Source organism: Ranitomeya variabilis, chromosome 4 (assembly GCF_051348905.1).
Source record: "Ranitomeya variabilis isolate aRanVar5 chromosome 4, aRanVar5.hap1, whole genome shotgun sequence".
Lineage (NCBI taxonomy): Eukaryota > Metazoa > Chordata > Amphibia > Anura > Dendrobatidae > Ranitomeya > Ranitomeya variabilis.
In genome coordinates this window covers 726750627-726777730 of record NC_135235.1, presented here as the reverse complement: position 1 = coordinate 726777730, position 27104 = coordinate 726750627, and the positions used below count along the sequence as shown (strand labels likewise).

General features: G+C 46.0%; 1 protein-coding gene across 3 annotated transcripts in view; it reads right to left on the bottom strand.

Annotated features, from left to right (window-relative positions):
* The window catches only part of LOC143766688 (uncharacterized), a 57577-nt gene that overhangs the window by 13904 nt on the left and 16569 nt on the right, over positions 1-27104 (bottom strand). For all 3 annotated transcript variants that reach the window (XM_077254546.1, XM_077254545.1, XM_077254547.1), the window contains exon 6: positions 20359-20446. In XM_077254546.1, the coding sequence (XP_077110661.1) occupies positions 20359-20446 (88 nt within the window). The remainder of the gene's footprint in view (positions 1-20358; positions 20447-27104) is intronic.

Here is a 27104-nt window from a genome sequence, read left to right as displayed (position 1 = left end):
AATATAAAATCGTGCTATTCTCACCTTCCGGTGTCCACCAAAGCTGTCCCGCTCCTCGCGATGCTGCCGGCAGCTTCCGTTCCCAGTGATGCATTGCGATTCCCCCAGATGACTTAGGCTACTTTCACACTAGCGTCGGGCTCGGTCCGTCGCAGTGCGTCGGGCCGACGTCACCGACGCTAGCGTTGTCTCCGCCGCACAACGGGGGCAGCGGATGCATTTTTCCAGCGCATCCGCTGCCCCATTGTGAGGTGCGGGGAAGTGCGGGGAGGTGGGGGCGGAGTTCCGGCCGCGCATGCGCGATCGGAAAAAGCGGACCGTCGGGAGCAAAAAACGTTACATGTAACGTTTTTTGCGCCTGACGGTCCGCCACAACACGGCACAACTGTCACACGACGGTTGCGACGTGTGTCAATGCGTCGCTAATGTTAGTCAATGCAGAAAAAACGCATCCTGCAAGTACTTTTGCAGGATGCGTTTTTTCGGCAAAACGACGCATTGCAACGTATTGCAGTTAACGCTAGTGTGAAAGTAGCCTTAGCGGTTTTGCGAGACCACTACGTCATCACGGGTTATTGCCGCAAAGCATCACTGGGAACGGACCTGGCGGGAGCATCACGAGCATCGGGACAGCTTCTGTGGACGCCGGAAGGTGAGAATATTATTTTTTATTACTATTTTCTATTTTAATTCTTTTTTTAACATGGATATGGTGGCCACACTGCTATATACTATGTGGGCTGTGTTATATACTGCGTGGGCTGTTATATACTACATGGCTGCTATATACTACGTGGGCTGTGTTATATACTATATGGCTGCTATATACTACGTGGCTGCTATATACTACGTGGCTGTCTGTTATATACTGCGTGGGCTGTTATATACTACATGGCTGCTATATACTACGTGGGCTGTGTTATATACTACATGGCTGCTATATACTACGTGGCTGCTATATACTACGTGGCTGTGCTATATACTACGTGGCTGTGCTATATACTACATGGGCTGTGCTATATACTACATGGGCTGTGCTATATACTACATGGGCTGTGCTATATACTACGTGTGCTGTCTTATATACTATATGGCTGCTATATACTACGTGGCTGTGCTATATACTACGTGGCTGTGCTATATACTACGTGGGCTGTGCTATATACTACGTGGGCTGTGCTATATACTACGTGGGCTGTGCTATATACTACGTGGATGTGCTATATACTACGTGGGATGTGTTATATACTATGTGGCTGTGCTATATACTATGTGGGTTGTGATATACTACGTGGGCTGTGTTATATACTACGTGGCTGCTATATACTACATGGCTGTGTTATATACTATGTTGCTGTCTGTTATATACTACGTGGCCTGTGTTATATACTACGTGGCTGTGCTATATACTATGTGGGAAACACGTAGTATATAGCACCCCAGAATATTTTTTTTTCAGAATATTTTCCCACGCTAGAGTAGTATATACTGGCTGTGCTATATACTACGTTGCTGTCTGTGTTATATACTACGTGGCCTGTGTTATATATTATGTGGCTGTCTGTGTTATATACTACGTGGGCTGTGTTATATACTACGTGGCTGCTATATACTACATGGCTGTGTTATATATTATGTGGCTGTCTGTGTTATATACTACGTGGGCTGTGTTATATACTACGTGGCTGCTATATACTACATGGCTGTGTTATATACTATGTTGCTGTTTGTGTTATATACTACGTGGGCTGTGTTATATACTATGTGGCTGCTATATACTACGTTGCTGTGTTATATATATATCACGTGGCTGTGCTATATACTACGTGGGAAACACGAAACATGTAGTATATAGCACCCCAGAATATTTTTTTTCAAAATATTTTCCCACGCTAGAGTATTATATACATGGCTGTGCTATATACTACGTTGCTGTCTGTGTTATATACTATGTGGCTGTCTGTGTTATATACTACGTGGGCTGTGCTATATACTAGGTGGCAGTGATATATACTACGTGGCTGTCTCTGTTATATACTACGTGGGCTGTGCTATATACTACGTGGCTGTGCTATGTACTATGTGGCTGTGCTATATACTACGTGGCTGTCTGTGTTATATCCAGAAACAAAGAGGGATGTGGAGGGCACCACCATGTATATAACTATGAGGGGCTCATCATGGGCAAAAAATGCAACAGTCAAAAACCAAAACGAGAAAAAGCATGCCCATATAGCAGGGAACACCCAAACTCATTAAACGTGCCAAAAGATTTTTTTTCAATTGCACAAAATAAACAAAGCACATAAGACACACTAACAATTAAAAACATTTAAAAACACAATGTGAAATACTCAATGGTCATGCCTTATAATAAAATCCATGATCCACCGCAGCTGCCTGCTCAATCTCAAATTGCGGATATAAGCTCCAGAACATGCATGTGAAAATCCCTTAATGACAATGAAACTGCATATATAATTACAAATCTTGTGTATAATATTATGCATACCATAAATACATGCAGGTTAATACACTGACCTAACTATTCACAGTACCATGTAACCAATAAGGTGGGAAGGAACATGGTCAGTCCTGAACAAAACGTTAAGTTTAGTCTCGCCTGAAGAAACCAGGCTAAGTACCGTATATACTTGAGTATAAGCCGAGATTTTCAGCCCACTTTTTTGGGCTGAAAGTGACCCTCTCGGCTTATACTCGAGTCAATGGCAGCTGGGGGGTTGGCGGGGGAGGGGGAGCGGCGCGGTGACATACTCACCTGTTCCTAGCTCAGTCCCTGCATGTCCGATGGTCTCTGGGAGCCGGCGGTATCTTCCTGTGTTCAGCGGTCACGTGAACACATCACGTGACCGCTGAACACCGGAAGATGCCACCGGCTCCCGGAGACCATCTGACAGTGAGACGCTGCCAGGGACCGTCCGGGAGCAGGTGAGTATATATCGGGGGAGGTGAGCAGTGCGCGATAGTCACCTTCCTCGTTCCATCGCTGCGCGCCGCGCTCTCTTCCATCCTCTGCACCGTTCAGGTCAGAGGGCGCGATGACGCGATTAGTGTGCGCGCCGCCCTCTGCCTGAACAGTCAGTGCGGAGGATGGAAGACAGAGCGGCGCCTGGAACGAGGAAGGTGACTATCGCAAGTGCCGGGGCCGGAGCGAAGAGAGGTGAGTATGTGATTTTTTTTTTTATTTTAATCGCAGCAACAGCATATGGGGCCACAATGTTTGGAGCATCTATGGGGCCACAATGTTTGGAGCTTCTATGGGGCCACAATGTTTGGAGCTTCTATGGGGCCACAATGTTTGGAGCTTCTATGGGGCCACAATGTTTGGAGCTTCTATGGGGCCACAATGTTTGGAGCTTCTATGGGGCCACAATGTTTGGAGCTTCTATGGCGCCGCAATGTTGGGAGCTTCTATGGGGCCACAATGTTGGAGCTTCTATGGGGCCACAATCTTTGGAGCTTCTATGGGGCCACAATCTTTGGAGCTTCTATGGGGCCACAATGTTTGGAGCTTCTATGGGGCCACAATGTTTGGAGCTTCTATGGGGCCACAATGTTTGGAGCTTCTATGGGGCCACAATGTGTGGAGCATCTATGGGGCCACAATGTGTGAAGCATCTATGGGGCCACAATGTGTGGAGCATCTATGGGGCCACAATGTTTGGAGCATCTATGGGGCCACAATGTGTGGAGCATCTATGGGGCCACAATGTGTGGAGCATCTATGGGGCCACAATGTATGGGGCATAATGTGTGGATCATCTTATGGGGCCATCAACCTTTATGCAGCATTGTATGGGGCAAATGTTTCTATAGAGCATCTTATGGGGCCATTATTAACCTTTGTGCAGCATTATAAGGGGCGTATTTTGTATGGAGCATCTTATGGGGCCCATCATGAACTGTATGGAGCATTATATGGGGCTCCAGATTCAATATGGATAGTCAAAAACACAACCTACTGATGTCTCAATTTATTTTACTTTTATTGGTATCTATTTTTATTTTTGACATTTACCGGTAGCTGCTGCATTTTCCACCCTAGGCTTATACTCGAGTCAATAAGTTTTCCCAGTTTTTTGTGGCAAAATTAGGGGGGTCGGCTTATACTCAGGTCGGCTTATACTCGAGTATATACGGTAAATCTGTATGTTTCCAAGACCATGTGGTCCCTGTTCAGCAAGTAATGTTAATGGGACCCAGGCTATAATGGTATACAAAACCTGTTTTCACCGCAGGCAAGGAAAAGAAGGCCAATACTCAGACCCCACGATTGGGGTGTGAACAAGTCCAATGGAGCGTCATTTGAGCTGAGAGCAGGTGCGGGTGAACCTTTTCCTTGCCTGCGGTGGAAACAGGTTTTGTATACCATTATAGCCATTATACTAACAGGTCTTGACACATCTCCATTATTAACCTGGCTTAACCCCTTCATGATCCAGCCTATTTTGGCCTTAATGACCTGGCCTTTTTTTGCAATTCTGACCAGTGTCCCTTTATGAGGTAATAACTCAGGAACGCTTCAACGGATCCTAGCGATTCTGAGATTGTTTTTTCGTGACATATTGGGCTTCATGTTAGTGGTAAATTTAGGTCGATAATTTCTGAGTTTATTTGTGAAAAAAAAACGGAAATTTGGCGAAAATTTTGAAAATTTCGCAATTTTCACATTTTGAATTTTTATTCTGTTAAACCAGAGTTATGTGACACAAAATAGTTAATAAATAACATTTCCCACATGTCTACTTTACATCAGCACAATTTTGAAAACAACATTTTTTTTTGCTAGGAAGTTATAAGGGTTAAAATTTGACCAGTGATTTCTCATTTTTACAACAAAATTTACAAAACCATTTTTTTTAGGGACCACCTCACATTTGAAGTTAATTTGAGGGTTCTATATGGCTGAAAATACCCAAAAGTTACACCATTCTAAAAACTGCACCCCTCAAGGTGCTCAAAACCACATTCAAGAAGTTTATTAACCCTTCAGGTGTTTCACAGCAGCAGAAGCAACATGGAAGGAAAAAAATGAACATTTAACTTTTTAGTCACAAAAATGATCTTTTAGCAACAATTTTTTTATTTTCCCAAGGGTAAAAGGAGAAACTGGACCAAGAAAGTTGTTGTCCAATTTGTTCTGAGTACGCTGATACCTCATATGTGGGGGTAAACCACTGTTTGGGCGCACGGCAGAACTCGGAAGGGAAGGAGCGCAATTTGACTTTTTGAATGAAAAATTGGCTCCAATCTTTAGCGGACACCATGTCGCGTTTGGAGAGCCCCCGTGTGCCTAAACATTGGAGCTCCCCCACAAGTGACCCCATTTTGGAAACTAGACGCCCCAAGGAACTTATCTAGATGCATAGTGAGCACTAGGGTTGAGCGAAACGGATCGATCATTTTCATAAGTCGACGACTTTTGGCAAAGTCGGCGTCTCATGAAACCCGACCCGATCCCTGTGTGGGGTCGGCCATGCGGTACGCGACTTTCGCGCCAAAGTCACGTTTCAATGACGCTAAAAGCGCCATTTCTCAGCCAATGAAGGTGGACGCAGAGTGTGGGCAGCGTGATGACATAGATCTCAGTCCCCACCATCTTAGAGAAGGGCATTGCAGTGATTGGCTTGCTTTCTGCGGCGTCACAGGGGCTATAAAGGGGCGTTCCCGCCGACCGCCATCTTACTGCTGCTGATCTGAGTGTAGGGAGAGGTGCCGCTTCGTCAGAAGCAGGGATAGTGTTTTTTTCAGGGTACATTCACCCCCAAACCGCTTGTGCTGTAGCAATTTCCACTGTCCAACACCACCTTTTGTTTGCAGGGACAGTGGAAGCTACATTTTTTTTTCCTCAGCGCTGTAGCTCATTGGGCTGCCCTAGAAGGCTCCCTGATAGCCGCGTTGCTGTGTGTGTACGCCGCTGTGCAAACCAACTGCTTTTTTCAAAGCACAAATCCTGTTGTTCCTTCCTTTCTGCACAGCTATCTTGTTTGTTTGTCCTCACTTTTGTGTGCAGCAGTCCTTTTTATAGCTGCCTGCCATACTTTTCTGAGATTACTGCAGGGAGATAAAGATTGGCAAGTCTGCCTCTGTGCCAGTGCTGTGTGTGGCATCTGTCTCTCATTGTGTGCCACAGAAAACCTAGTGTGTAATATTGTTTTTTTTTTTTTTTTTTTTTTTAATTCTCCCTGAAAAAAAAAAAAAAATAAAAAATAGCGGGAGATAAAGATTGGCAAGTCTGCCTCTGTGCCAGTCCTGTGTGTGGCATCTGTCTCTCCTTGTGTGCCACCGAAAACCAGTGTGTAATACTGGGCCTTTTTTTTTGGGGGGGGGGGTAAATTCTCCCTGTCAAAAAAAAAATTAATAGTGGGAGATAAAGATTGGCAAGTCTGCCTCTGTGCCAGTCCTGTGTGTGGCATCTGTCTCTCATTGTGTGGCACCGAAAACCAGTGTGTAATATTGGGCCTTTTTTTGGGGGGGGGTACATTCTCCCTGTAAAAAAAAAAAATAATAGTGGGAGATAAAGATTGGCAAGTCTGCCTCTGTGCCAGTCCTGTGTGTGGCATCTGTCTCTGATTGTGTGCCACCGAAAACCAGTGTGTAATATTGGGCCTTTTTTTTTTTGGTAAATTCTCACTGTAAAAAAAAAAAATTAATAGTGGGAGATAAAGATTGGCAAGTCTGCCTCTGTGCCAGTCCTGTGTGTGGCATCTGTCTCTCATTGTGTGCCACCGAAAACCAGTGTGTAATATTGGGCCTTTTTTTTGGAGGGGTAAATTCTCCCTGTAAAAAAAAAAATTAATAGTGGGAGATAAAGATTGGCAAGTCTGCCTCTGTGCCAGTCCTGTGTGTGGCATCTGTCTCTCATTGTGTGCCACCGAAAACCAGTGTGTAACATTGGGCCTGATTTTCCTTTCAGTGTCAGGCACCTATAAAGGTATATATAAATCCTACAGAAGTTTGAGTTCACCTTATAAGTTGTTTTACAGTAACAAATACTGTTACTTTGGTTACGTTTTGCAAACAATGAGGAAGTCTAGTGGAAGAGGTCGTGGCCGTGGGCGGTCATTGTCAGCTGGTAATGATGGTAGTGGTGGTGGAGCATCAGGTGGTCGTGGTAAAAGCAGTACAGCACCTAAGTCTCGAGTTGTTGAGCCAGGTTCGTCGTCTGGCTACACAAGGCCTCGAACGCTCTCTTTTCTGGGAGTAGGAAAACCACTTTTGAAGCCGGAGCAGGAGGAACAAGTATTGGCTTTCATTGCTGACTCTGCCTCTAGCTCTTTCGCCTCCTCCTCGGAAAGTGCCAAATGTCAGCAGTGCATCGTCAGTGGATGCTCCCGGTCAGGAACAAGTCGCTTCCTTGCGTCCTTCACCCAGAACAACAGTGAAGGATGCGTCAGTCGACACAACAGGTTACTCTATGGAGCTCTTTACACATACCGTTCCTGATTTAGACAGTGAAACAGTTAACAGGCCATGCCCATTAGAAGTTGAATCGGACATGGAGTGCACAGATGCACAGCCACAGCCAGATTACTATGCTGTTCCTTTGACTCAGACCAGAACATTGCCCTCGCAGTGTACCGAGGCAGAATCCAACCCAGCGGAGACTATGGTGCCCCGTCACGAACGCTATACCACCGGCTTACACGGTGACACAGACGAAGTTGCACACGACATAGAAGAGGAGGTCATAGATGACCCAGTTGTTGACCCCGATTGGCAGCCATTGGGGAAACAGGGCGCAGGCGGCAGTAGTTCTGAAGCGGAGGAGGAGGAGCCACAGCAGGCATCAACATCACAACAGGTTCCATCTGCCGGGCCCGTATCTGGCCAAAAACGCTTGGCAAAACCAGTTGGAGGACAGCGTGGCCATCCGGTTAAAGAAGCTCAGTCTGCAATGCCTGAAAAGGTATCCGATAGTAGAAAGAGTGCAGTCTGGCATTTTTTTAAACAACATCCAAATGATCAGCGCAAAGTCATCTGTCAAAAATGTTCAACTACCTTAAGCAGAGGTCCGAATCTTAAAAGTCTAAATTCAAGTTGCATGCATAGACATTTATCCACCATGCATTTGCAAGCCTGGACTAACTACCAAACGTCCCTAAAGGTTGCAGCACCCTCGGCCAATGAAGCTAGTCAGCAACGCTACATCCCTTCCCTCACTGTAAACCCACCATTTCCCGCACCACCTGCAGTATCTGTGCAGCTTTCGTCGCCAGGCCAAAGCAGTCAGGGAATCACCAGGTTTGCAGTAGGAAACACTGCATGTAGGGCACCGGCAAGAATACCATCTCCAACCCTCTCTCACTCACCCATGTCCACCGGCACCACCGCTAGTTCCACGATCTCCAGCTCTCCAGTCCAGCTCACCCTACATGAGACTCTTGTTAGGAAAAGGAAGTACTCATCCTCGCATCCGCGTACACAGGGTTTGAACGCCCACATTGCTAGACTAATCTCATTAGAGATGATGCCCTACCGGTTAGTTGAAAGCGAAGCTTTCAAAGCGCTGATGGACTACGCTGTACCACGCTACGAGCTACCCAGTCGGCACTTCTTTTCTAGAAAAGCCATCCCAGCCCTCCAACAGCATGTTAAAGACCGCATGGTCCATGCACTCAGGCAGTCTGACTACAAAGGTGCACCTGACAACAGATGCATGGACCAGTAGGCATGGCCAGGGACGTTACGTGTCCATCACGGCACACTGGGTGAATGTGGTGGATGCAGGGTCCACAGGGGACAGCAATATTGGGACAGTTCTGCCTAGCCCACGGTCAAGGAAAGAGTTGGCTGTAGGCGTTCGCCCCCCTCCTCTTCTTCCTCCTCCTCCTGCAGAAGCGAGAGCTCGTCCACAGACCGCAGTCGCACATCCACTCCATCCGCAGCTGCCACTGTTGCACACCAGGTGTGCCATTATGGGACAGCTAGTGGCAAGCCTCAGCAGGCTGTATTGGCAATTAAGTGTTTGGGCGACAACAGACACACCGCGGAAGTTCTGTCCGAGTTTTTGCAGAAAGAAACTCAGTCATGGCTGGGCACTGTACATCTTGAGGCAGGCAAGGTAGTGAGTGATAACGGAAGGAATTTCATGGCTGCCATAGCCCTTTCCCAACTGAAACACATTCCTTGCCTGGCTCACACCTTAAACCTGGTGGTGCAGTGCTTCCTGAAAAGTTATCCGGGGTTACCCGACCTGCTCCTCAAAGTGCGCAGACTTTGCTCGCATATCCGCCGTTCGCCCGTACACTCCAGCCGTATGCAGAACTATCAGCGGTCTTTGAACCTTCCCCAGCATCGCCTAATCATCGACGTTGCAACAAGGTGGAACTCCACACTGCACATGCTTCAGAGACTGTGCGAACAGAGGCGTGCTGTTATGTTTTTGTGGGAGGATACACATACACGGGCAGGCAGTTGGATGGCAGACATGGAGTTGTCAGGTGTGCAGTGGTCGAAGCTACAAGACCTGTGTCAAGTCCTTCAGTGTTTTGAGGAATGCACACGGCTGGTTAGTGCAGACAACGCCATAATAAGCATGAGCATCCCCCTAATGCGTCTGCTGATGCAAAGTTTGACGCACATAAAGGAGCAGGCGTCTGCAGTCGAGGAAGAGGAAAGCCTTGATGACAGTCAGCCATTGTCTGGCCAGGGCCGTGTAGAGGACGCGGTAGCGGGCGAAGAGGAGTAGGAGGACGAGGAGGATGATGGGGATGAGTACTTTTTTAATGAGGAAGCTTCTCCTGGGCCAACCGAAATTAGTGGCGTTGCAACAAGGCCGGGTTCTGTTTTTTTAAGGGAGACAAGTGACGTAGATTTGCCTGTAACTGCCCCTCAAACCAGCACAACCGCAGATTTGACAACTGGAACTTTGGCCCACATGGCGGATTATGCCTTACGTATCCTCAAAAGGGACCCACGCATTATTAAAATGATGAGCGATGACGATTACTGGTTGGCCTGCATCCTTGACCCTCGCTATAAAGGCAAATTGCAAAATATTATGCCACATGAGAACCTCGAACAAATATTAGCAACCAAACAAGCTACTCTTGTAGACCGTTTGATTCAGGCATTCCCAGCACACAGCGCCAGTGATGGTTCTCACACGAGCTGCAGGGGGCTACAGGGCAGAGGTGTTAGAGGTGCACAAATCAGAAGTGGCGTTGGACAGAGGGGTTTTCTGACCAGGTTGTGGAGTGATTTCGCAATGACCGCAGACAGGACAGGTACTGCAGCATCTATTCAAAGTGACAGGAGACAACATTTGTCCAGTATGGTTACTAACTATTTTTCATCCCTTATCGATGTTCTCCCTCAACCGTCATTCCCATTTGATTACTGGGCATCCAAATTAGACACCTGGCCTGAATTGGCAGAATATGCATTGCAGGAGCTTGCTTGCCCAGCAGCTAGTGTGCTATCAGAAAGAGTATTCAGTGCTGCTGGTTCAATATTAACCGAAAAAAAGACTCGTCTGGCTACCCAAAATGTGGATGATCTAACCTTCATTAAAATGAACCACTCCTGGATTTCAAATTATTTTGCCCCACCTTTCCCGGCTGGCACCTAGCTTTCCTATAAAAAGGTCTTGCTTGTGGACTGGTCTTACTGAGTGTTCCAATCTCTTAATTTGCAGCAGCTGTTTGTCCAGCATACGACTTGTTTACACCTCCCTCAATGGGAAAACTCCCCCCACGGGGCCGTTGTCTCGCCACTTGGCGTAAGCACCTGTTAGATTGGCGTTTGTCTGAAGAGGTGGGTGTGCCCGCTTTTGGTCGACGGCACTGCCACTGGGTCCCTCATAGTACAATAAAGTGTCTCTGGCGGTGGTGGCGCGCACCCAACGTCAGACACACCGTTGTAACATGAGGGGCCCTGGGACGGTACCGCCGGCCACAAGAGAGTTCACCCCCCCCCCCCCCAGCTCAAACTGTGCTCTACCACGTGCAAAATTATCTCTCACAGCTCCACCAATGTTTAGTGTATGCTCTGACATCATTCAATGCCTGGCACTGACAATACCAATTTGTTGACATCTATGATGCTAGTTAAAATAGTCAGGGTCAGTGTCCTATATTGACACCAGTAAATACTTACTGCCAAATTACTATGTCAGAAACTCAGCAGATGAGCCCACCCCTGTACCTAAGTATGCCACACTTTTTTTTTTTGTTGTTGTTGTTTTGCGAGACATTAACATCTATTTATTTTTTGTGAGTACTAACTGTGTCAGACACTCCTTGCAATCGTCCTCCGCTGACCACACCAATGCTGCCTGTGTATCCATGTAACCGATTTAAAACTGCCTTGAGCCTACTTTTAGTTATTTTAGGCCTAGTAAGCCTGTCTGCGGTCCCTACTTGCAATCCTCCTCCTCCGCTGACCACAATGCTGCCTGTGTATCCATGTAACCTATTTAAAACTACATAGAGCCTATTTTTATTTATTTTAGGCCTAGTAAGCCTGTCTGCGGTCCCTCCTTGCAATCCTCCTCCTCCGCTGACCACAATGCTGCCTGTCTATCCATGTAACCGATTTAAAACTGCCTTGAGCCTACTTTTAGTTATTTTAGGCCTAGTAAGCCTGTCTGCGTTCCCTCCTTGCAATCCCCCTCCTCCGCTGACCACAATGCTGCCTGTGTATCCATGTAACCGATTTAAAACTGCCTTGAGCCTACTTTTAGTTATTTTAGGCCTAGTAAGCCTGTCTGCGGTCCCTACTTGCAATCCTCCTCCTCCGCTGACCACACCAATGCTGCCCGTGTACCCCTGGAACCTATTTTAAAGTGCATAGAGCCTATTTCTTTATTTTATGTAATATTAAAAAAGCCATGATGGACTACGCTGTCCCACGCTACGAGCTACCCAGTCGACACTTCTTTTGCAAGAAAAGCCATCCCAGCCCTCCACCAGCACCACCTCCATTGTCCATGCACTCTGGCAATCTGTGAGTACAAAAGTGCACCTGACAACAGACGCATGGACCTGTTGGCATGGCCACGGAAGGTTACGTGTCCATTACGGTGCAATGGGTTAATGTGGTGGATGCATGGTCCACAGGGGACAGCCTACTAAGTCTGTCTGCAGTCCCTAATTCAAATTGTCCTCCACTGAATAAATCTGAGCTTCAACCTTCTGGCTCTCATTAAGTGTTTTTTTAACCAAAAATTGGTGGTTGGGGCCTAATAACTCTGTTTGCCGCTCCCTGGTGTTGTCCTCAACTGTATAAAGCTGAGCTTCAACCTTCTGGCTTTCGGCCTATAGTATCAGATATTAAACTGCATTTGGCCTTCAACTTTGGTTACGGCCTACTAACGGTGTCTGCCGCTCCCTGGTGTTTGTCCTCAACTGTATAAAGCTGAGCTTCAACCTTCTGGCTCTCATTAAGTGCTGTTTTTTAAAAAATTGGTGGTTAGGGCCTACTAACGGTGTCTGCCGCTCCCTGGTGTTTGTCCTCAACTGTATAAAGCTGAGCTTCAACCTTCTGGCCTTCGGCCTATAGTATCAGATATTAAACTGCATTTGGCCTTCAACTTTGGTTACGGCCTACTAACGGTGTCTGCCGCTCCCTGGTGTTGTCCTCAACTAAATAAATCTGAGCTTCAACCTTCTGGCTCTCATTAAGTGCTGTTTTTTAAAAAAATTGGTGGTTAGGGCCTACTAACGGTGTCAGCCGCTCCCTGGTGTTTGTCCTCAACTGTATAAAGCTGAGCTTCAACCTTCTGGCTTTCGGCCTATAGTATCAGATATTAAACTGCATTTGGCCTTCAACTTTGGTTGCGGCCTACTAACGGTGTCTGCCGCTCCCTGGTGTTTGTCCTCAACTGTATAAAGCTGAGCTTCAACCTTCTGGCTCTCATTAAGTGCTTTTTAAAAAAAATTGGTGGTTAGGGCCTACTAACGGTGTCTGCCGCTCCCTGGTGTTTGTCCTCAACTGTATAAAGCTGAGCTTCAACCTTCTGGCTCTCATTAAGTGCTGTTTTTTAAAAAATTGGTGGTTAGGGCCTACTAACGGTGTCTGCCGCTCCCTGGTGTTTGTCCTCAACTGTATAAAGCTGAGCTTCAACCTTCTGGCTTTCGGCCTATAGTATCAGATATTAAACTGCATTTGGCCTTCAACTTTGGTTGCGGCCTACTAACGGTATCTGCCGCTCCCTGGTGTTTGTCCTCAACTGTATAAAGCTGAGCTTCAACCTTCTGGCTCTCATTAAGTGTTTTTTTAACCAAAAATTGGTGGTTGGGGCCTACGAACGGTATCTGCCGCTCCCTGGTGTTTGTCCTCAACTGTATAAAGCTGAGCTTCAACCTTCTGGCTCTCATTAAGTGTTTTTTTAACCAAAAATTGGTGGTTGCGGCCTACTAACGGTATCTGCCGCTCCCTGGTGTTTGTCCTCAACTGTATAAAGCTGAGCTTCAACCTTCTGGCTCTCATTAAGTGCTGTTTTTTTAAAAATTGGCGGTTAGGGCCTACTAACGGTGTCTGCCGCTCCCTGGTGTTGTCCTCCTCCTGAGTGTTCTCCTCCTCCTTGGTGTTCTCCTCCAGGTTGCCTTGTCTGAGCTTCAACCTTCTGGCTCTCATTAAGTGCTTTTTTAACAAAAAATTGGTGGTTAGGGCCTACTAACGGTGTCTGCCGCTCCATGGTGTTGTCCTCCACTGTATAAAGCTGAGCTTCAGTCTTTAGGCTTTTGGCCTATAGTAGCAGATATTAAACTGCATTTGGCCTACTAGTGTGGTTGGGCCCTTAAAACAGTGTCTGCTGCTCCTGGGTTTGCTACTCCACTGAACAAAGCAATGCCGCCTGTTTAGTCCTGTTACCAATTTTGAACTGCATTTAGCCTACTTTATTCTCTGGCCCTATATCTGTGTTTCCTCCTCATCCTGCCCATTGCCCAGCCACTGCTAGATGAGTCTGCTGGTACATTGACCTAGACCACTACATTCCCCTTGCACTCTACACAGCCAGAATCTGACCCTGCTGAAAGTAAGGTTCCCCTTCCCGCATGTTATACCACCTTACACAGGGACAAAGAGGAAGGTGGAGATGAAAGTGCAGGTTCCTTCATCAGGTGGGGGGGGCATACTCGTTGGCGAAGTCACTGGCACAGGGCCCCTCAGAGTACGCAAAAGTGTCGCTGCTGGTGGAAGGCGCCCCCGCCGTGCAAACACACCGCTGTACTTTGAGGGGCCCTGTGCCAGTGCCAATGCCGACGAGTGGGCCCCCCTGCTTGCTTAGGATCACAGCACTTGCAAACTTGACATACTTACCTCTCACTGCTCCACCGCCGTGACGTAGTCCACGTTTCCTGGGCCCACTAAAACCTTGAACCAGCCCTACCCCCCACAACTTTTGCCAAATGACCCCCAATTTCCAATGCCCAACTATTATTATAAAGTTAATTAAGATTGACAAGCTTCAGAAACAAGAATGGATGTTTTTGGCATTAAAATGGGCACTGTAGGCGTTTTCCTGGTCTCCACTCACTGTCGACTATGCTTCCCCATTGACTTGCATTGGGTTTCGTGTTTCGGTCGATCCCCGACTTTTAGCGATAATCGTCCGACTGTACTCGACTCGACTTTGAACAAAGTCGGGTTTCGCAAAACCCGACTCGATCTTAAAAAAATGAAAGTCGCTCAACCCTAGTGAGCACTTTAAACCCCCAGGTGCTTCACAAATTGATCTGTAAAAATGAAAAAGTACTTTTTTTTTTTCACAAAAAAATTCTTTTAGCCTCAATTTTTTAATTTTCACATGGGCAACAGGATAAAATGGATCCTAAAATTTGTTGGGCAATTTCTCCTGAGTACGCCGATACCTCATATGTGGGGGTAAACCACTGTTTGGGCGCATGGCAAGGCTCGGAAGGGAAGGCGCGCCATTTGACTTTTTGAATGGAAAATTAGCTCCAATCATTAGCGGACACCATGTCGCGTTTGGAGAGCCCCTGTGTGCCTAAACATTGGAGCTCCCCCATAAGTGACCCCATTTTGGAAACTAGACCTCCCAAGGAACTAATCTAGATGTGTGATGAGCACTTTGAACCCCCAAGTGCTTCACAGAAGTTTATAACGCAGAGCCATGAAAATAAAAAATAATTTTTCTTTTCTCAAAAATGATTTTTTTAGCCCAGAATTTTTTATTTTTGCAAGGGTAACAGGAGAAATTTGACCCCAAAAGTTGTTGTCCAGTTTCTCCTGAGTACGCTGATACCCCATATGTGGGGGTAAACCACTGTTTGGGCACACGTCGGGGTTCGGAAGGGAAGTAGTGACGTTTTGAAATGCAGACTTTGATGGAATACTCTGCGGGCGTCACGTTGCGTTTGCAGAGCCCCTGATGTGCCTAAACAGTAGAAACTCCACACAAGTGACCCCATTTTGGAAACTAGACCCCCAAAGGAACTTATCTAGATGTGTGGTGAGCACTTTGAACCCCTAAGTGCTTCACAGAAGTTTATAATGCAGAGCCGTGAAAATAATAAATAAGTTTTCCTTCCTGAAAAATAATTTTTTAGCCCAGAATTTTTTATTTTCCCAAGGGTAACAGGAGAAATTGGACCGCAAGAGTTGTTGTCCAGTTTCTCCTGAGTACGCTGATATCCCATATGTGGGGGTAAACCACTGTTTGGGCACATGCCGGGGCTTGGAAGTGAAGTAGTGACGTTTTGAAATGCAGACTGTGATGGAATGCTCTGCGGGCGTCACGTTGCGTTTGCAGAGCCCCTGATGTGCCTAAACAGTAGAAACCCCCCACAAGTGACCCCATTTTGGAAACTAGACCCCCAAGGGAACTTATCTAGATGTGTGGTGAGCACTTTGAACCCCCAAGTGCTTCACAGAAGTTTATAACGCAGAGCCGTGAAAATAAAAAATCATTTTTCTTTCCTCAAAAATAATTTTTTAGCCCGCAATTTTTTATTTTCCCAAGGGTTACAGGAGAAATTGGACCCCAAAAGTTGTTGCTCAGTTTCTCCTGAGTACGCTGGTACCCCATATGTGGGGGTAAACCACTGTTTGGGCACACGTCGGGGCTCAGAAGGGAGAGAGCACCATTTGACTTTTTCAACGCAAGATTGGCTGGAATCAATGGTGGCGCCATGTCGCGTTTGGAGGCCCCCTGATGTGCCTAAACAGTGGAAACCCCTCAATTCTAACTCAACCACTAACCCCAACACACCCCTAACCCTAATCCCAACCCTAACCACAACCGTAACCCCAACACACCCCTAACCCTAGTCTTAACCCTAATTCCAACCCTAACCCTAAGGCTATGTGATCACGTTGCGGATTTGTGTGTGGATTTTTCCGCACCGTTTTTGAAAAATCTGCAGGTAAAACGCACTGCGCTTTACGTGCGGATTTACCGCGGATTTCCAGTGTTTTTTGTGTGGATTTCAACTGCGGATTCCTATTATGGAGCAGGTGTAAAACGCTGCGGAATCCGCACAAAGAATTGACATGCTGCGGAAAATACAACACAGCGTTTCCACGCTGTATTTTACGCACCATGGGCACAGCGTATTTGGTTTTCCATAGGTTTGCTTGGTACTGTAAACGTGATGGAAAACTGCTATGAATCCGCAGCGACCAATCCGCTGCGGATCCGTAGCCAAATCCGCACCGTGTGCACATAGCCTAATTCTAACCCTAATTCCAACCGCAGCCCTAATTCCAACCCTAACCCTAATTGCAACCCTAACCCTAATTCTAACCCTAGCCCTAATTCTAACCCTAGCCCTAAGTGCAACCCTAGCCCTAAGTGCAACCCTAGCCCTAAGTGCAACCCTAGCCCTAAGTGCAACCCTAGCCCTAAGTGCAACCCTAGCCCTAAGTGCAACCCTAGCCCTAAGTGCAACCCTAGCCCTAAGTGCAACCCTAGCCCTAAGTGCAACCCTAGCCCTAAGTGCAACTCTAACCCTAAGTGCAACCCTAAGTGCAACCCTAGCCCTAAGTGCAACCCTAGCCCTAAGTGCAACCCTAGCCCTAAGTGCAACCCTAACCCTAAGTGCAACCCTAACCCTAAGTGCAACCCTAACCCTAAGTGCAACCCTAACCCTAAGTGCAACCCTAAGTGCAACCCTAGCCCTAAGTGCAACCCTAACCCTAAGTGCAACCCTAACCCTAAGTGCAACCCTAAGAGCAACCCTAACCCTAAGTGCAACCCTAAGTGCAACCCTAACCCTAAGTGCAACCCTACCCTTAACCCTAATGGAAAAAAAATATATATTTTCTGTATTTTATTATTGTCCCTACCTATGGGGGTGATAAAGGGGGGGTTTATTTACTAGTTTTTTTATTTTGATCGCTGTGATAGAACCTATCACAGCGACCAAAATGTGCAGGGAACGAATCTGCCGGCCGGCCTGCCATTTTCCAGGATGGCGGCGCCCATGGAGAAGACGGCCGGACACCGGGAGGGATATCGGAGCTAGGTAAGTATGGGGGGGTGGGAACGGAACACGGAGGGGGGATCGGAGCACGGGGGGAGCGGACAGGAGGACCGGGGGAGCGGACAGGAGGGAGGAGGGGAGCAGGGGACATTACAGGACAGAGAGAAGGCGATCGGTGGCGGTGGGGGGGGGGCAGATCGGGGTCTCCAGCCATGGCAGATGCTATTGCAGCATCGGCCATGGCTGGATTGTAATATTTCACCATTTTCATAGGTGAAATATTACAAATCGCTCTGATTGGCTGTTGCACTGGGCTGAAGTACCACTCCCCCTGTCCCTGCAGATCGGGTGAAATTGGAGTTAACCCTTTCACCCGATCTGCAGGGACGCGATCATTCCAAGTGTGACGCCGGCCTAATAGTGCAGAGCTGACGTGTGATAAATTTAGATCTCAAGCGTTTGGAAAAGGCAATGGAGACCTTTTTTAACCCCTTAACGACCAGAGGTATTTTTGGTTTTGCATTTTCATTTTTTGCTCCCCTTCTTCCCAGAGCCATAACTATTTTTTTGGTAAATATTGCCATGTAAGGGCTTGCTTTTTTGTGGGTTGACTAGTATTTTTGAACAAGGGCTTAATTTTAACATATCGTGTACTGGAAAAAAATTCCAAGTGCGGTGAAGTTGCAAAAAAGTGCAATCCCACAGTTGTTCTTCGTCTTGCTTTTTTACTATGTTCATTAAATGCTAAAATTTACCTGCCATTATGATTCTCCAGGTCATTACAAGTTCATAGACACCAAACATGTCTAGGTTCTTTTTTATCTAAGTGGGGAAAAAAAATTCCAAACTTTGTTAAAAAAAAAAAAAAATTGCGCCATTTTCCGATACCCGTAGTGTCTCCATTTTTCGTGATCATGGGTTGGGTGATGACTGATTTTTTGCACACTGAGCTGATGTTTTTAATTATACCACTTTTGTGCAGATACGTTCTTTTGATCAGCTGTTATTGCATTTTAATGCAATGTCGTGGAGACCAAAAAAACATAATTCTGGCGTTTCTACTTTTTTTCTTGCTGCGCAGTTTAGCGATCAGGTTAATTCTTTTTTAATATTGATATATCGGGTGATTCTGAACGCGGCGATACCAAATAGGTGTATGTTTGATTTTTTTTTTTTTTTTTGTTATATAGAATTGATCAATTGTTTGCTAAATGTCTCATTTTTGAACTACAGTTAGAAATCAATATGTGCATTTGCACTTTATGTATTGCGTTCTGACCATAAGCAGCGCTGGCTTCTCCCCTCTTGTGCTTTGATTTTTTTTTATTATTATTTTAAATAGGGCAAAAGGGGGGTGATTTGAACTTTTTTTTTTTTTTAATATTTTTAAAAACATTTTTTTTCTACTTTTGGCATGCTTCAATAGCCTCCATGGAAGACAGGAAGCTGCCATAACCCAATCGGCTCAGCTACATACAAGCGATGATCAGATCACCTGGATGTAGCAGAATTTCTCACTTGATATGAGCGCTCACCACGTGGCGGCGCTCACAGCAAGCCAGCAGTGACAACCATAGAGGTATCCAGGAGACCTGTGGTTGTCATGCCAACCCATCGGTGACCCATGATCACGTGACGGGGGACACCGATGGGCGGATTTCTGGCGCGATTGCCGGAAGCGCATGTTAAATGCTGCTGTCAACGCTTAACGTGTTAATAGCCGAGGGTGGATCACGAATCCACCTACGGCTGTTCCTTGCACATGTCAGCTGTTCAAAACAGCTGACATGTTCCGGGAAAGATGTGCACTCACCGCCGGAGTCCACATCAAAGGGAAGGTGTCCGACATCGGTGTACATTTACGCCCGATGTAGGAAAGGTGATAAGGACTAACACGGAGTTACAGACTCAGATAACTGAGGCAGGGCGATCCCACCACAATCAAACTATCATACAGATGAACAGGTAAAAAAAGACATAGAATAAAAAACTATGTTACATCCCCAACAACAGCGTATGTATGAGGGGAGTGCTCAAACACTAAATCGGAGTTGCACTCATTTATGGTGGACCATTGGAGCTATTATGAGTACTGACCAGAAGAGTAGAGAAAGTATTAGCGCCCCCATTTTAGGAGAGATTGTGCAGTAATCTGAATTCCTTAGGATCGAAAACAATGTCATATATAACGTGGAGAGAATCCATGAAACCAGGGCTCGAGCCAACACATCTCCTGCAGGGGTGAATAATTGTATATTACAGCCATCAGCCACGCACAGCTTAGAGATATATCATGGCACAGGTGTAATATTTTTTATGTAGTTTATCACAATCCTCCTTGAAGTTATTTGGTTTTAATACAAATTGAAAATTTAGTATAAAGGGAAACGCTGTTGTTACAGTACAGAAATTCACACTTGGCCTCACTGCACATTTAATGTTGTCGATCATAAAAGTGAAGTTTGACCAGAAAGACTGGACCTGGTCTTGTAAGGACCATATGATCACAATCAGCAGCACAGAAGGGAGAGAAGGGAGATTCATCCAATAAGATATCAGGGCTCTAGGAAGCCAACAGCATCATTACCCTCCACTTTCTATTACAGGCCCATCATAGTATTTTTCTTCAAGAGATTTTCTATCTTATCAGCACATTCTACGTACGCTGTCATTTGGCTTTGTAGTTTACAGATCTGTGCAGGTTACGGTCAGCATCTCCTAATTTCACGGGGTAGGTGGATCCTCCAGGCTATACGTTCTATAGAAAAGGGCTTTTAATGCCCAAAGTCATTTGTGCAGTTTTGGATGGAGGAGAATGTTGTGGTCTACAGGCAAAATGGTGATCACACGATTGTGATCCAGCCAGACTACACCACCGATAAAGCAGCCACAGCCGTTGACTGAGAAGAATCTGACTTCTCTGCATTTAGTGGTTACTACTCACCTGGGTAGTCATCTGTAGGAATCTCCTTACACCGCTCATCATCCCTCTCATATGACTCTGTAGTATTAATATGGGTCAGATCTTCACCCTGAAACAAATATTGTAAAAGTCACAGACAGATGGAGAAGTCACATCTATGATCAGCTCTAATCCTGCCATCTCCACCGTTCTCATTACACAAGTATAAACCGGATTATTTACCGGTAATTGTATTTTATGGAGTCCACGACAGCACCCACAGAGAGGAGATATGCCCCCAGGAACAGGAAACCTACAGATAAAAATGGGCAGTCCCCCTCCCCTCCAGAGTTTGATTACAGAGTACAAGAGGAACCGCCAAAAAAAATTGGAACATCTTCATAAAAACCACTCAATATGTCTAAACATATACCTCAATGTATACTACCATCACCCGGAGTGAATTACATACACATCTCTATTATGTGCTACTAAAGGGAGGGAAGTGAGTGGGTGCTGTCGTGGACTCCATAAAATACAATTACCGGTAAGTAATCCATTTTTCTATTCTCGCCACGACAGCACCCACTGAGAGACTTTCGGAGAACCATCATCTGGAAGGGACCACCATATTGAGGACAGATCTCCCGAAAACCAAGTCAGAAGATGATGACAAATCGAGTCTATACTGGTTGTAAAAGGTAGATGTTCAAGCCCATGTCGAAGCATTACATATCAGATCCATCAAGACACGTCCACCTTCTCAGCCCAGGAAGATACCATAGCCCATGCCGAATGTGCCCTTATTCCATCCGGAGGACCTTCACCCTTTGCTGAGTAGGCCAGACAGATTGAATCTCTGATCCAAAGTGAAAGTGCTCCTTCTGACTCTAAACCCCCTCCTGTGGCCCTGAGAAGACACAACCAGAGCTCTACTCTGCCTCCAGGGATGAGTTCTGTCTATATAAAACTCAGGACAGCTCTCCTCATCTAAGGTGTGGAATCTCTCCTCAGAAGTAAACGGGTTATCAAAAATGGAGGGAAGGAAAATCTCCTGACTTCTATGAAACCTGGCAGCTCCCTTAGGGAGGTAGGAAGGTTCTGGCTTCAGCACTGTCCATATGTCAAAAAGAAAGGGTAGCGGGCACCACACAGAGTATTTAGGGATCAACCAAGTGCATATAATATATATATATATATATATATATATATATATATATATATATATATATATATATATATATATATATATATATATATACACATATATACATACATACACACACATACATACACACAGTATAAACCAAACAAGAAAAGATATGCACACAATTGGGATCAACTTCAAAAAATGTGTGCAAAGTTTATGATTTTCAATACAAAAACACAGCAAGGCAATACATACTTGTTAAAAACATTTAAAATCACAAAAAGATGGCTGATAAGCCACACATCCCCCCCAGGTGAGTAGAGAATGTACTGACAAAGCACTTTACAATAGACAATCTGCCCAGACTAAGGTATATAAGAAGGAACGCTCAAACCCCCGTGTTTTGTATTGAAAATAATAAACTTTGTATATTTTTTGAGGTTGATCCCAATTGTGTGCATATCTTTTCTTGTTTGGTTTAGGCTTCAGCACTATCCTATCAGGAAATACAGGAAAGGAGGGTCGATAGATAGAGCCTGTATGTCACTAACTCTTCTAGATGATGTTAAAGCAACTAACAGAGCAACGATATGTACTTTAATGCGACAGACACTAAAAGGTTCAAAAGGAGGACCTATCAGGGCATCAAGGACCAGGTTAAGGTCCCAAGGAGGCAAGCGAGCAATGTGTACAGAGTCGCTACGCTCACATGCTGAAATAAACCATGCAACCCATCTCCTGCAATATTATGACTATTATGGCTCCAAAAGCTGATATCTGAACCTTTAATGTGTTAACTGAAAGATCCAGCTCCTAACCCTTCTGCAGAAACTTAAGAATTGCAGCAATTGGAACCTCAATAGAAAAGGGCAAAGTATGAAAATTAAGGAACTTCCTCCACACTCTTCTGTATATCTTTGTAGTGGATTCTTTCCTACTCTGCAGACTGGTACTAATCAGGTTGTCAGAAAAAACCCTTAATTTCAACAACTGCCTCAAGTTCCACGTCGTCAAGTGGAGACCCCTCACCCGAGGATGACTGAATGGACCCCAAGAGAGCAGGCCCGGATCTGATGTGAGGATCCAGGTGTCTGATATGGACATGGCTCTGAGCCATGAAAACCAAAGTCTCTTGGGCCAGAAAGGAGCGATGAGAATTACCCTTGCTCTATTGTCCCTGATCTTCCTGATGGAAGCGTAACAAGAACAAGTTACACGGCACTCTATAAATTTGGGAGTAGAGGTGCTCAAGTAGGGTTTCCAGCCCCTTAAATCAAATGTATCAAAAAGCTTGGCACTCAATAATGCTTGTAGAAAATACACCAAGGTTACTTACTGGTAGCCGGTTTTTCCGGAACCCATGACGGCACACCTGAGAGAGGGGATCCGCCCAGTCAGGACAGGAAACCCTACTGAAAATAAAAGGGCGGTACCTCTCTGTCGCTTCAGTTGGTTTTCAGAGCATGAGAGGCCCCCCTGGTTAGTACACATGGCAATCCAACACCACATTATATTAACTAAACACACCCAAAACAATAGTGCACACCGAAGGGGTGATAAAGGGGGGGAATATACGGGTGCCGTCATGGGTTCCGGAAAAACCGGCTACCAGTAAGTAACCTTGGTGTTTTCCCTTCCCCCATGACGGCACACCTGAGAGACTTTTGTAGAATGAAACCTTAGGGAGGGACCACCGCTTGTAGCACCCTTCTACCAAAGGTTAGGTCAGCAGAGGAAGAAAGATCTAGCCGGTAGTGCTTGAAAAAAGTTGAGGGTGAGGACCAGGTAGCGGCCTTGCAAATTTGATCAATTGATACCTCAGCCTTTTCTGCCCAGGAGGTAGCCACGGCTCTGGTGGAGTGAGCCTTGATGCCTTCGGGAACCGGAGTGCCACCCGCAGAGTAGGATAAACTAATGGCCTCCCTAATCCATCTGGCAATAGTACTTTTAGCTACCCCACACCCTCTTTTGCTACCCTGAAAGGCTATGAATAGGGTTTGGCCTTTCCTCCACTGACTAGTCATAGATGTGTATTGTAACATAGACCTTCTCACATCTAACATGTGGAACTTTAGTTCCCCTGGATTTTTAGGATTACTACAGAATGATGGTAAAGTAATCTCTTGACTCCTATGGAACTTTTGAACCACCTTGGGGAGATAAGCCGGGTCTGGTCTTAGAACAATCCTGTCATCAAAAACCTGAGTATAAGGAGGGCATATTGACAGGGCCTGTAAGTCACTTACCCTACGTGCCGATGTTAAGGCTACTAGTAAAACTGTTTTAAGGGTAAGCAACTTAGGTGATAACTCCTGCAAGGGCTCAAAAGGCTGTTTAGTTAGGGCTTCTAAGACTAAATTTAGATCCCAAGGAGGGATTTTTGGGATAACGACCGGCTGAGATCTACTACAAGATTTTATGAATCGTGAGACCCATCTATTTGAGGCAAGATTACAATTATATAGGGCCCCCAAGGCTGAAACCTGAACTTTAAGGGTGCTGGTTGCTAACCCAAGATGTAATCCTGCTTGCAGAAACTCTAGGATAGGACCTACTGGAGCCACCTCCCCCAAAGGTTCACCCAGGAATTCAAGAAATTTTTTCCATGTCCTACCATAGATCCTAGAGGTTATGGGTTTTCTGCTTTTCAACAGGGTGGAGATTAACCCTGGTGAGAATCCTTGGCGACTTAGTAACGCCCTCTCAAATTCCAGGCTGCGAGATGGAAGCCCTTCACCTGAGAGTGGGTTACTGGGCCCTGGGTTAGCAGGTCCGGAACCTCTGGCAGAATCCATGGGTCTGTTACCGACATCTGCCTTAGAAGGGAGAACCATGGTCTCCTTGGCCAAAAAGGAGCTATGAAGATGACTTTTGCCTGATCCTCTCTGATCTTCCGGATAACAGCTGGAATCATCACTATCGGGGGGAACGCGTAGGCCAGAGAAAACTTCCAGGGTATCAGTAGGGCATCTACTGCGAAGGGATGTTCTCCTGGATTCAAGGAGCAGAACTTTCTGACTTTTCTGTTGTGAGAGTTGGCAAACAAGTCTATCTCTGGTGTGCCCCAGGCTTGGACTATTTGTTGAAATATCTGGGGGTTTAAGGACCATTCCCCCTGCCTTAAGCCTCTGCGACTCAGGAAGTCCGCTTGAGTGTTTTCTATGCCTTTGATGTGCAACGCCGACAGATGACAGGTGTTGTTCTGCTAGTTGAAAGAGTAGATTTGATGCATTCATGAGGCCTTTGGATCTCGTCCCCCCCTGATGATTGACATACGCCACCACTGCTCGATTGTCCGTCAGGATTCGAGTATGGCGACCCCGAAGTAAAGGAAGAAAATGTCTTAGGGATTTCTCCACTGCCCATAGCTCTTTTTCGTTTGACCCATAGTTTTTCTCTCGTATGGACCAGGTTCCTTGTACAGAGTGAGACCTCAGGTGAGCCCCCCAACCTGTACCGCTTGCGTCGGTCGTGATGAGGTCTATGACCAGATTTTTCCACTGGACCCCCATTGTCAGGTGGTTTTTCACCGTCCACCAAACTAGGGAATCCCTTACGCCCAGAGAGAGACATAGATTTCCTTCTAAATGCCCTCTTAACAGTTTTTGAGCTGAGAGAACTTCCCACTGTAGTGGTCTTAAGTGGAATTGTGCCCATCCTACCGCCGGAATACACGATGTTAACGAGCCTAGTAGGGACATCGCCTTTCTCAGAGTCATTGTTGGCTGGCGTATTGCTGTACTGGCCAGGTTTATTATTTTGTCTACTTTGTTTTCTGGAAGGAGGCAGAGCTGACGTTCGGAGTCCAGTATTAACCCCAGGAAGGACTGTAATTTTACTGGCAGTAGTCTTGACTTGGGGATATTTATTAACCAGCCCAACTCCACTAGAGTTGATGTTACTACTGATACTTGATGAGAGCAGTGGGACTCTGACCTTCCTATTATAAGGAAATCGTCCAGATATGGGACGATGACTACATCCCGGGACCGGAGGTACGACATTACTTCCACCATTACCTTGGTGAAAACCCTGGGAGCTGTAGACAGACCGAACGGAAGGGCTGTGTATTGATAATGCTTTACCTGATTCTGAACATAGAGAGCTACTCTCAAGTATTTCTGATATTCCGGATGTATTGGTATATGGTAATATGCATCCTTCAAGTCTATTACTGCCATGAAGCAGTGTTGGAAAAGAAGTTTTATGGTCGTATTTATAGACTCCATCTTGAAAGAGTAGTTCTCTATAGATTGGTTGAGTTTTTTTAGGTTTATAATAGTTCTCCAAGAACCATCCGGTTTTTGGATTAAGAAGAGGGGGGAGTAAAACCCGTCTCCTTCCTCCCGAACCGGGACCTCCTGAAGAACCTTTTTGTGGATAAGTCCCAAGACTTCAGTTTCTAGGGCAGATTGTTCCTGCTGGGACTTTCTTCGGGGAGTTATTATAAAGTTTCTTCTGGGTGGACAGATGAATTTTATTTTGAGGCCGTCTCTGATAATATTTATGACCCAGGTACTGGGGGAGATATTTACCCAGGCCGGAAAGAAGAGGGAGAGTCTTCCTCCCACTTCTGGCGTAATGTCATTGGGGGGATTTTTTTGCCGATGTAGAGGGCCCTTTAAACATATAGCCCGATCCTCTCTTATCCCTAAAGTCCCAGTTTTTTCTCTCCCCTGGGGGGCGACCTCTATTATATCTTCTCCTCCGAAAAAAAGGTTTTTTGGAGTCTTTAGGGATATTGGGAAAGACTTTCTTTTTATCTCCTGCATGTTCCAGGATCTCTTCAAGTTTTTTCCCAAAGAGAAGTTGGCCGTCACATGGAATGGAGCACAGCTTGTGTTTAGATGGCAAATCCCCCGGACAACCTTTGAGCCAAAGGGCTCTTCTTGCCGCATTAGACAAGCTCGCTGCTCTGGCGGTTAGTCTTGCGGAATCCGCAGAAGAGTCTGCTAAAAAGGCTGCTGCTCCTTGCACTAAGGATATATTGGCAAGGATGTCGGTTCTGGGTACTTTGTCCCTTAGCTGATCCTCTATCTGCTGTACCCAGACCATTAGAGCACGAGCCGTACATGTTCCAGCAATCGCTGGCTTCAGGCCCCCCGCTGAGGCTTCCCAGATATGCCTCAGAAAACCATCTGCTTTTTTATCAAGCGGGTCTCTAAGAACACCCGAGTCTTCTAATGGAAGGGATGATCTTTTTAGACATTTGGCAACTGCTCCGTCAATTTTTGGGACCTTTTCCCAGGGTTCAGAGTCTTTATCCTCAAAGGGATATCTCCTTTTGGATGAAGAGGGTAGAGAACCCATTTTTTCAGGTCTTTTCCACTCTTTCTCAATTAATGCTTTTATTTTTGTATTAACCGGAAACGTGCGTTTCCTCCTCTCTTCTAAGCCACCAAACATGACATCTTCTAGTGACCTAGGTGTCTTCTCCTCTTTAAGACCCATTGCAGACCTAACTGCTTTGACTAATTTGTCCACGTCCTCAGTTGGAAAGCATGGACGACCTCCTGAATCACTGTCCGAGGAGGAACCTGAAGAGTGGACCGAGGCCAGGGAAGTAGAGGGAGATCGGGATGTTTTATGACTCCCCTGTCTCTGAGAGGCATCCGACTCTGTAGATGCCTTACGGCTT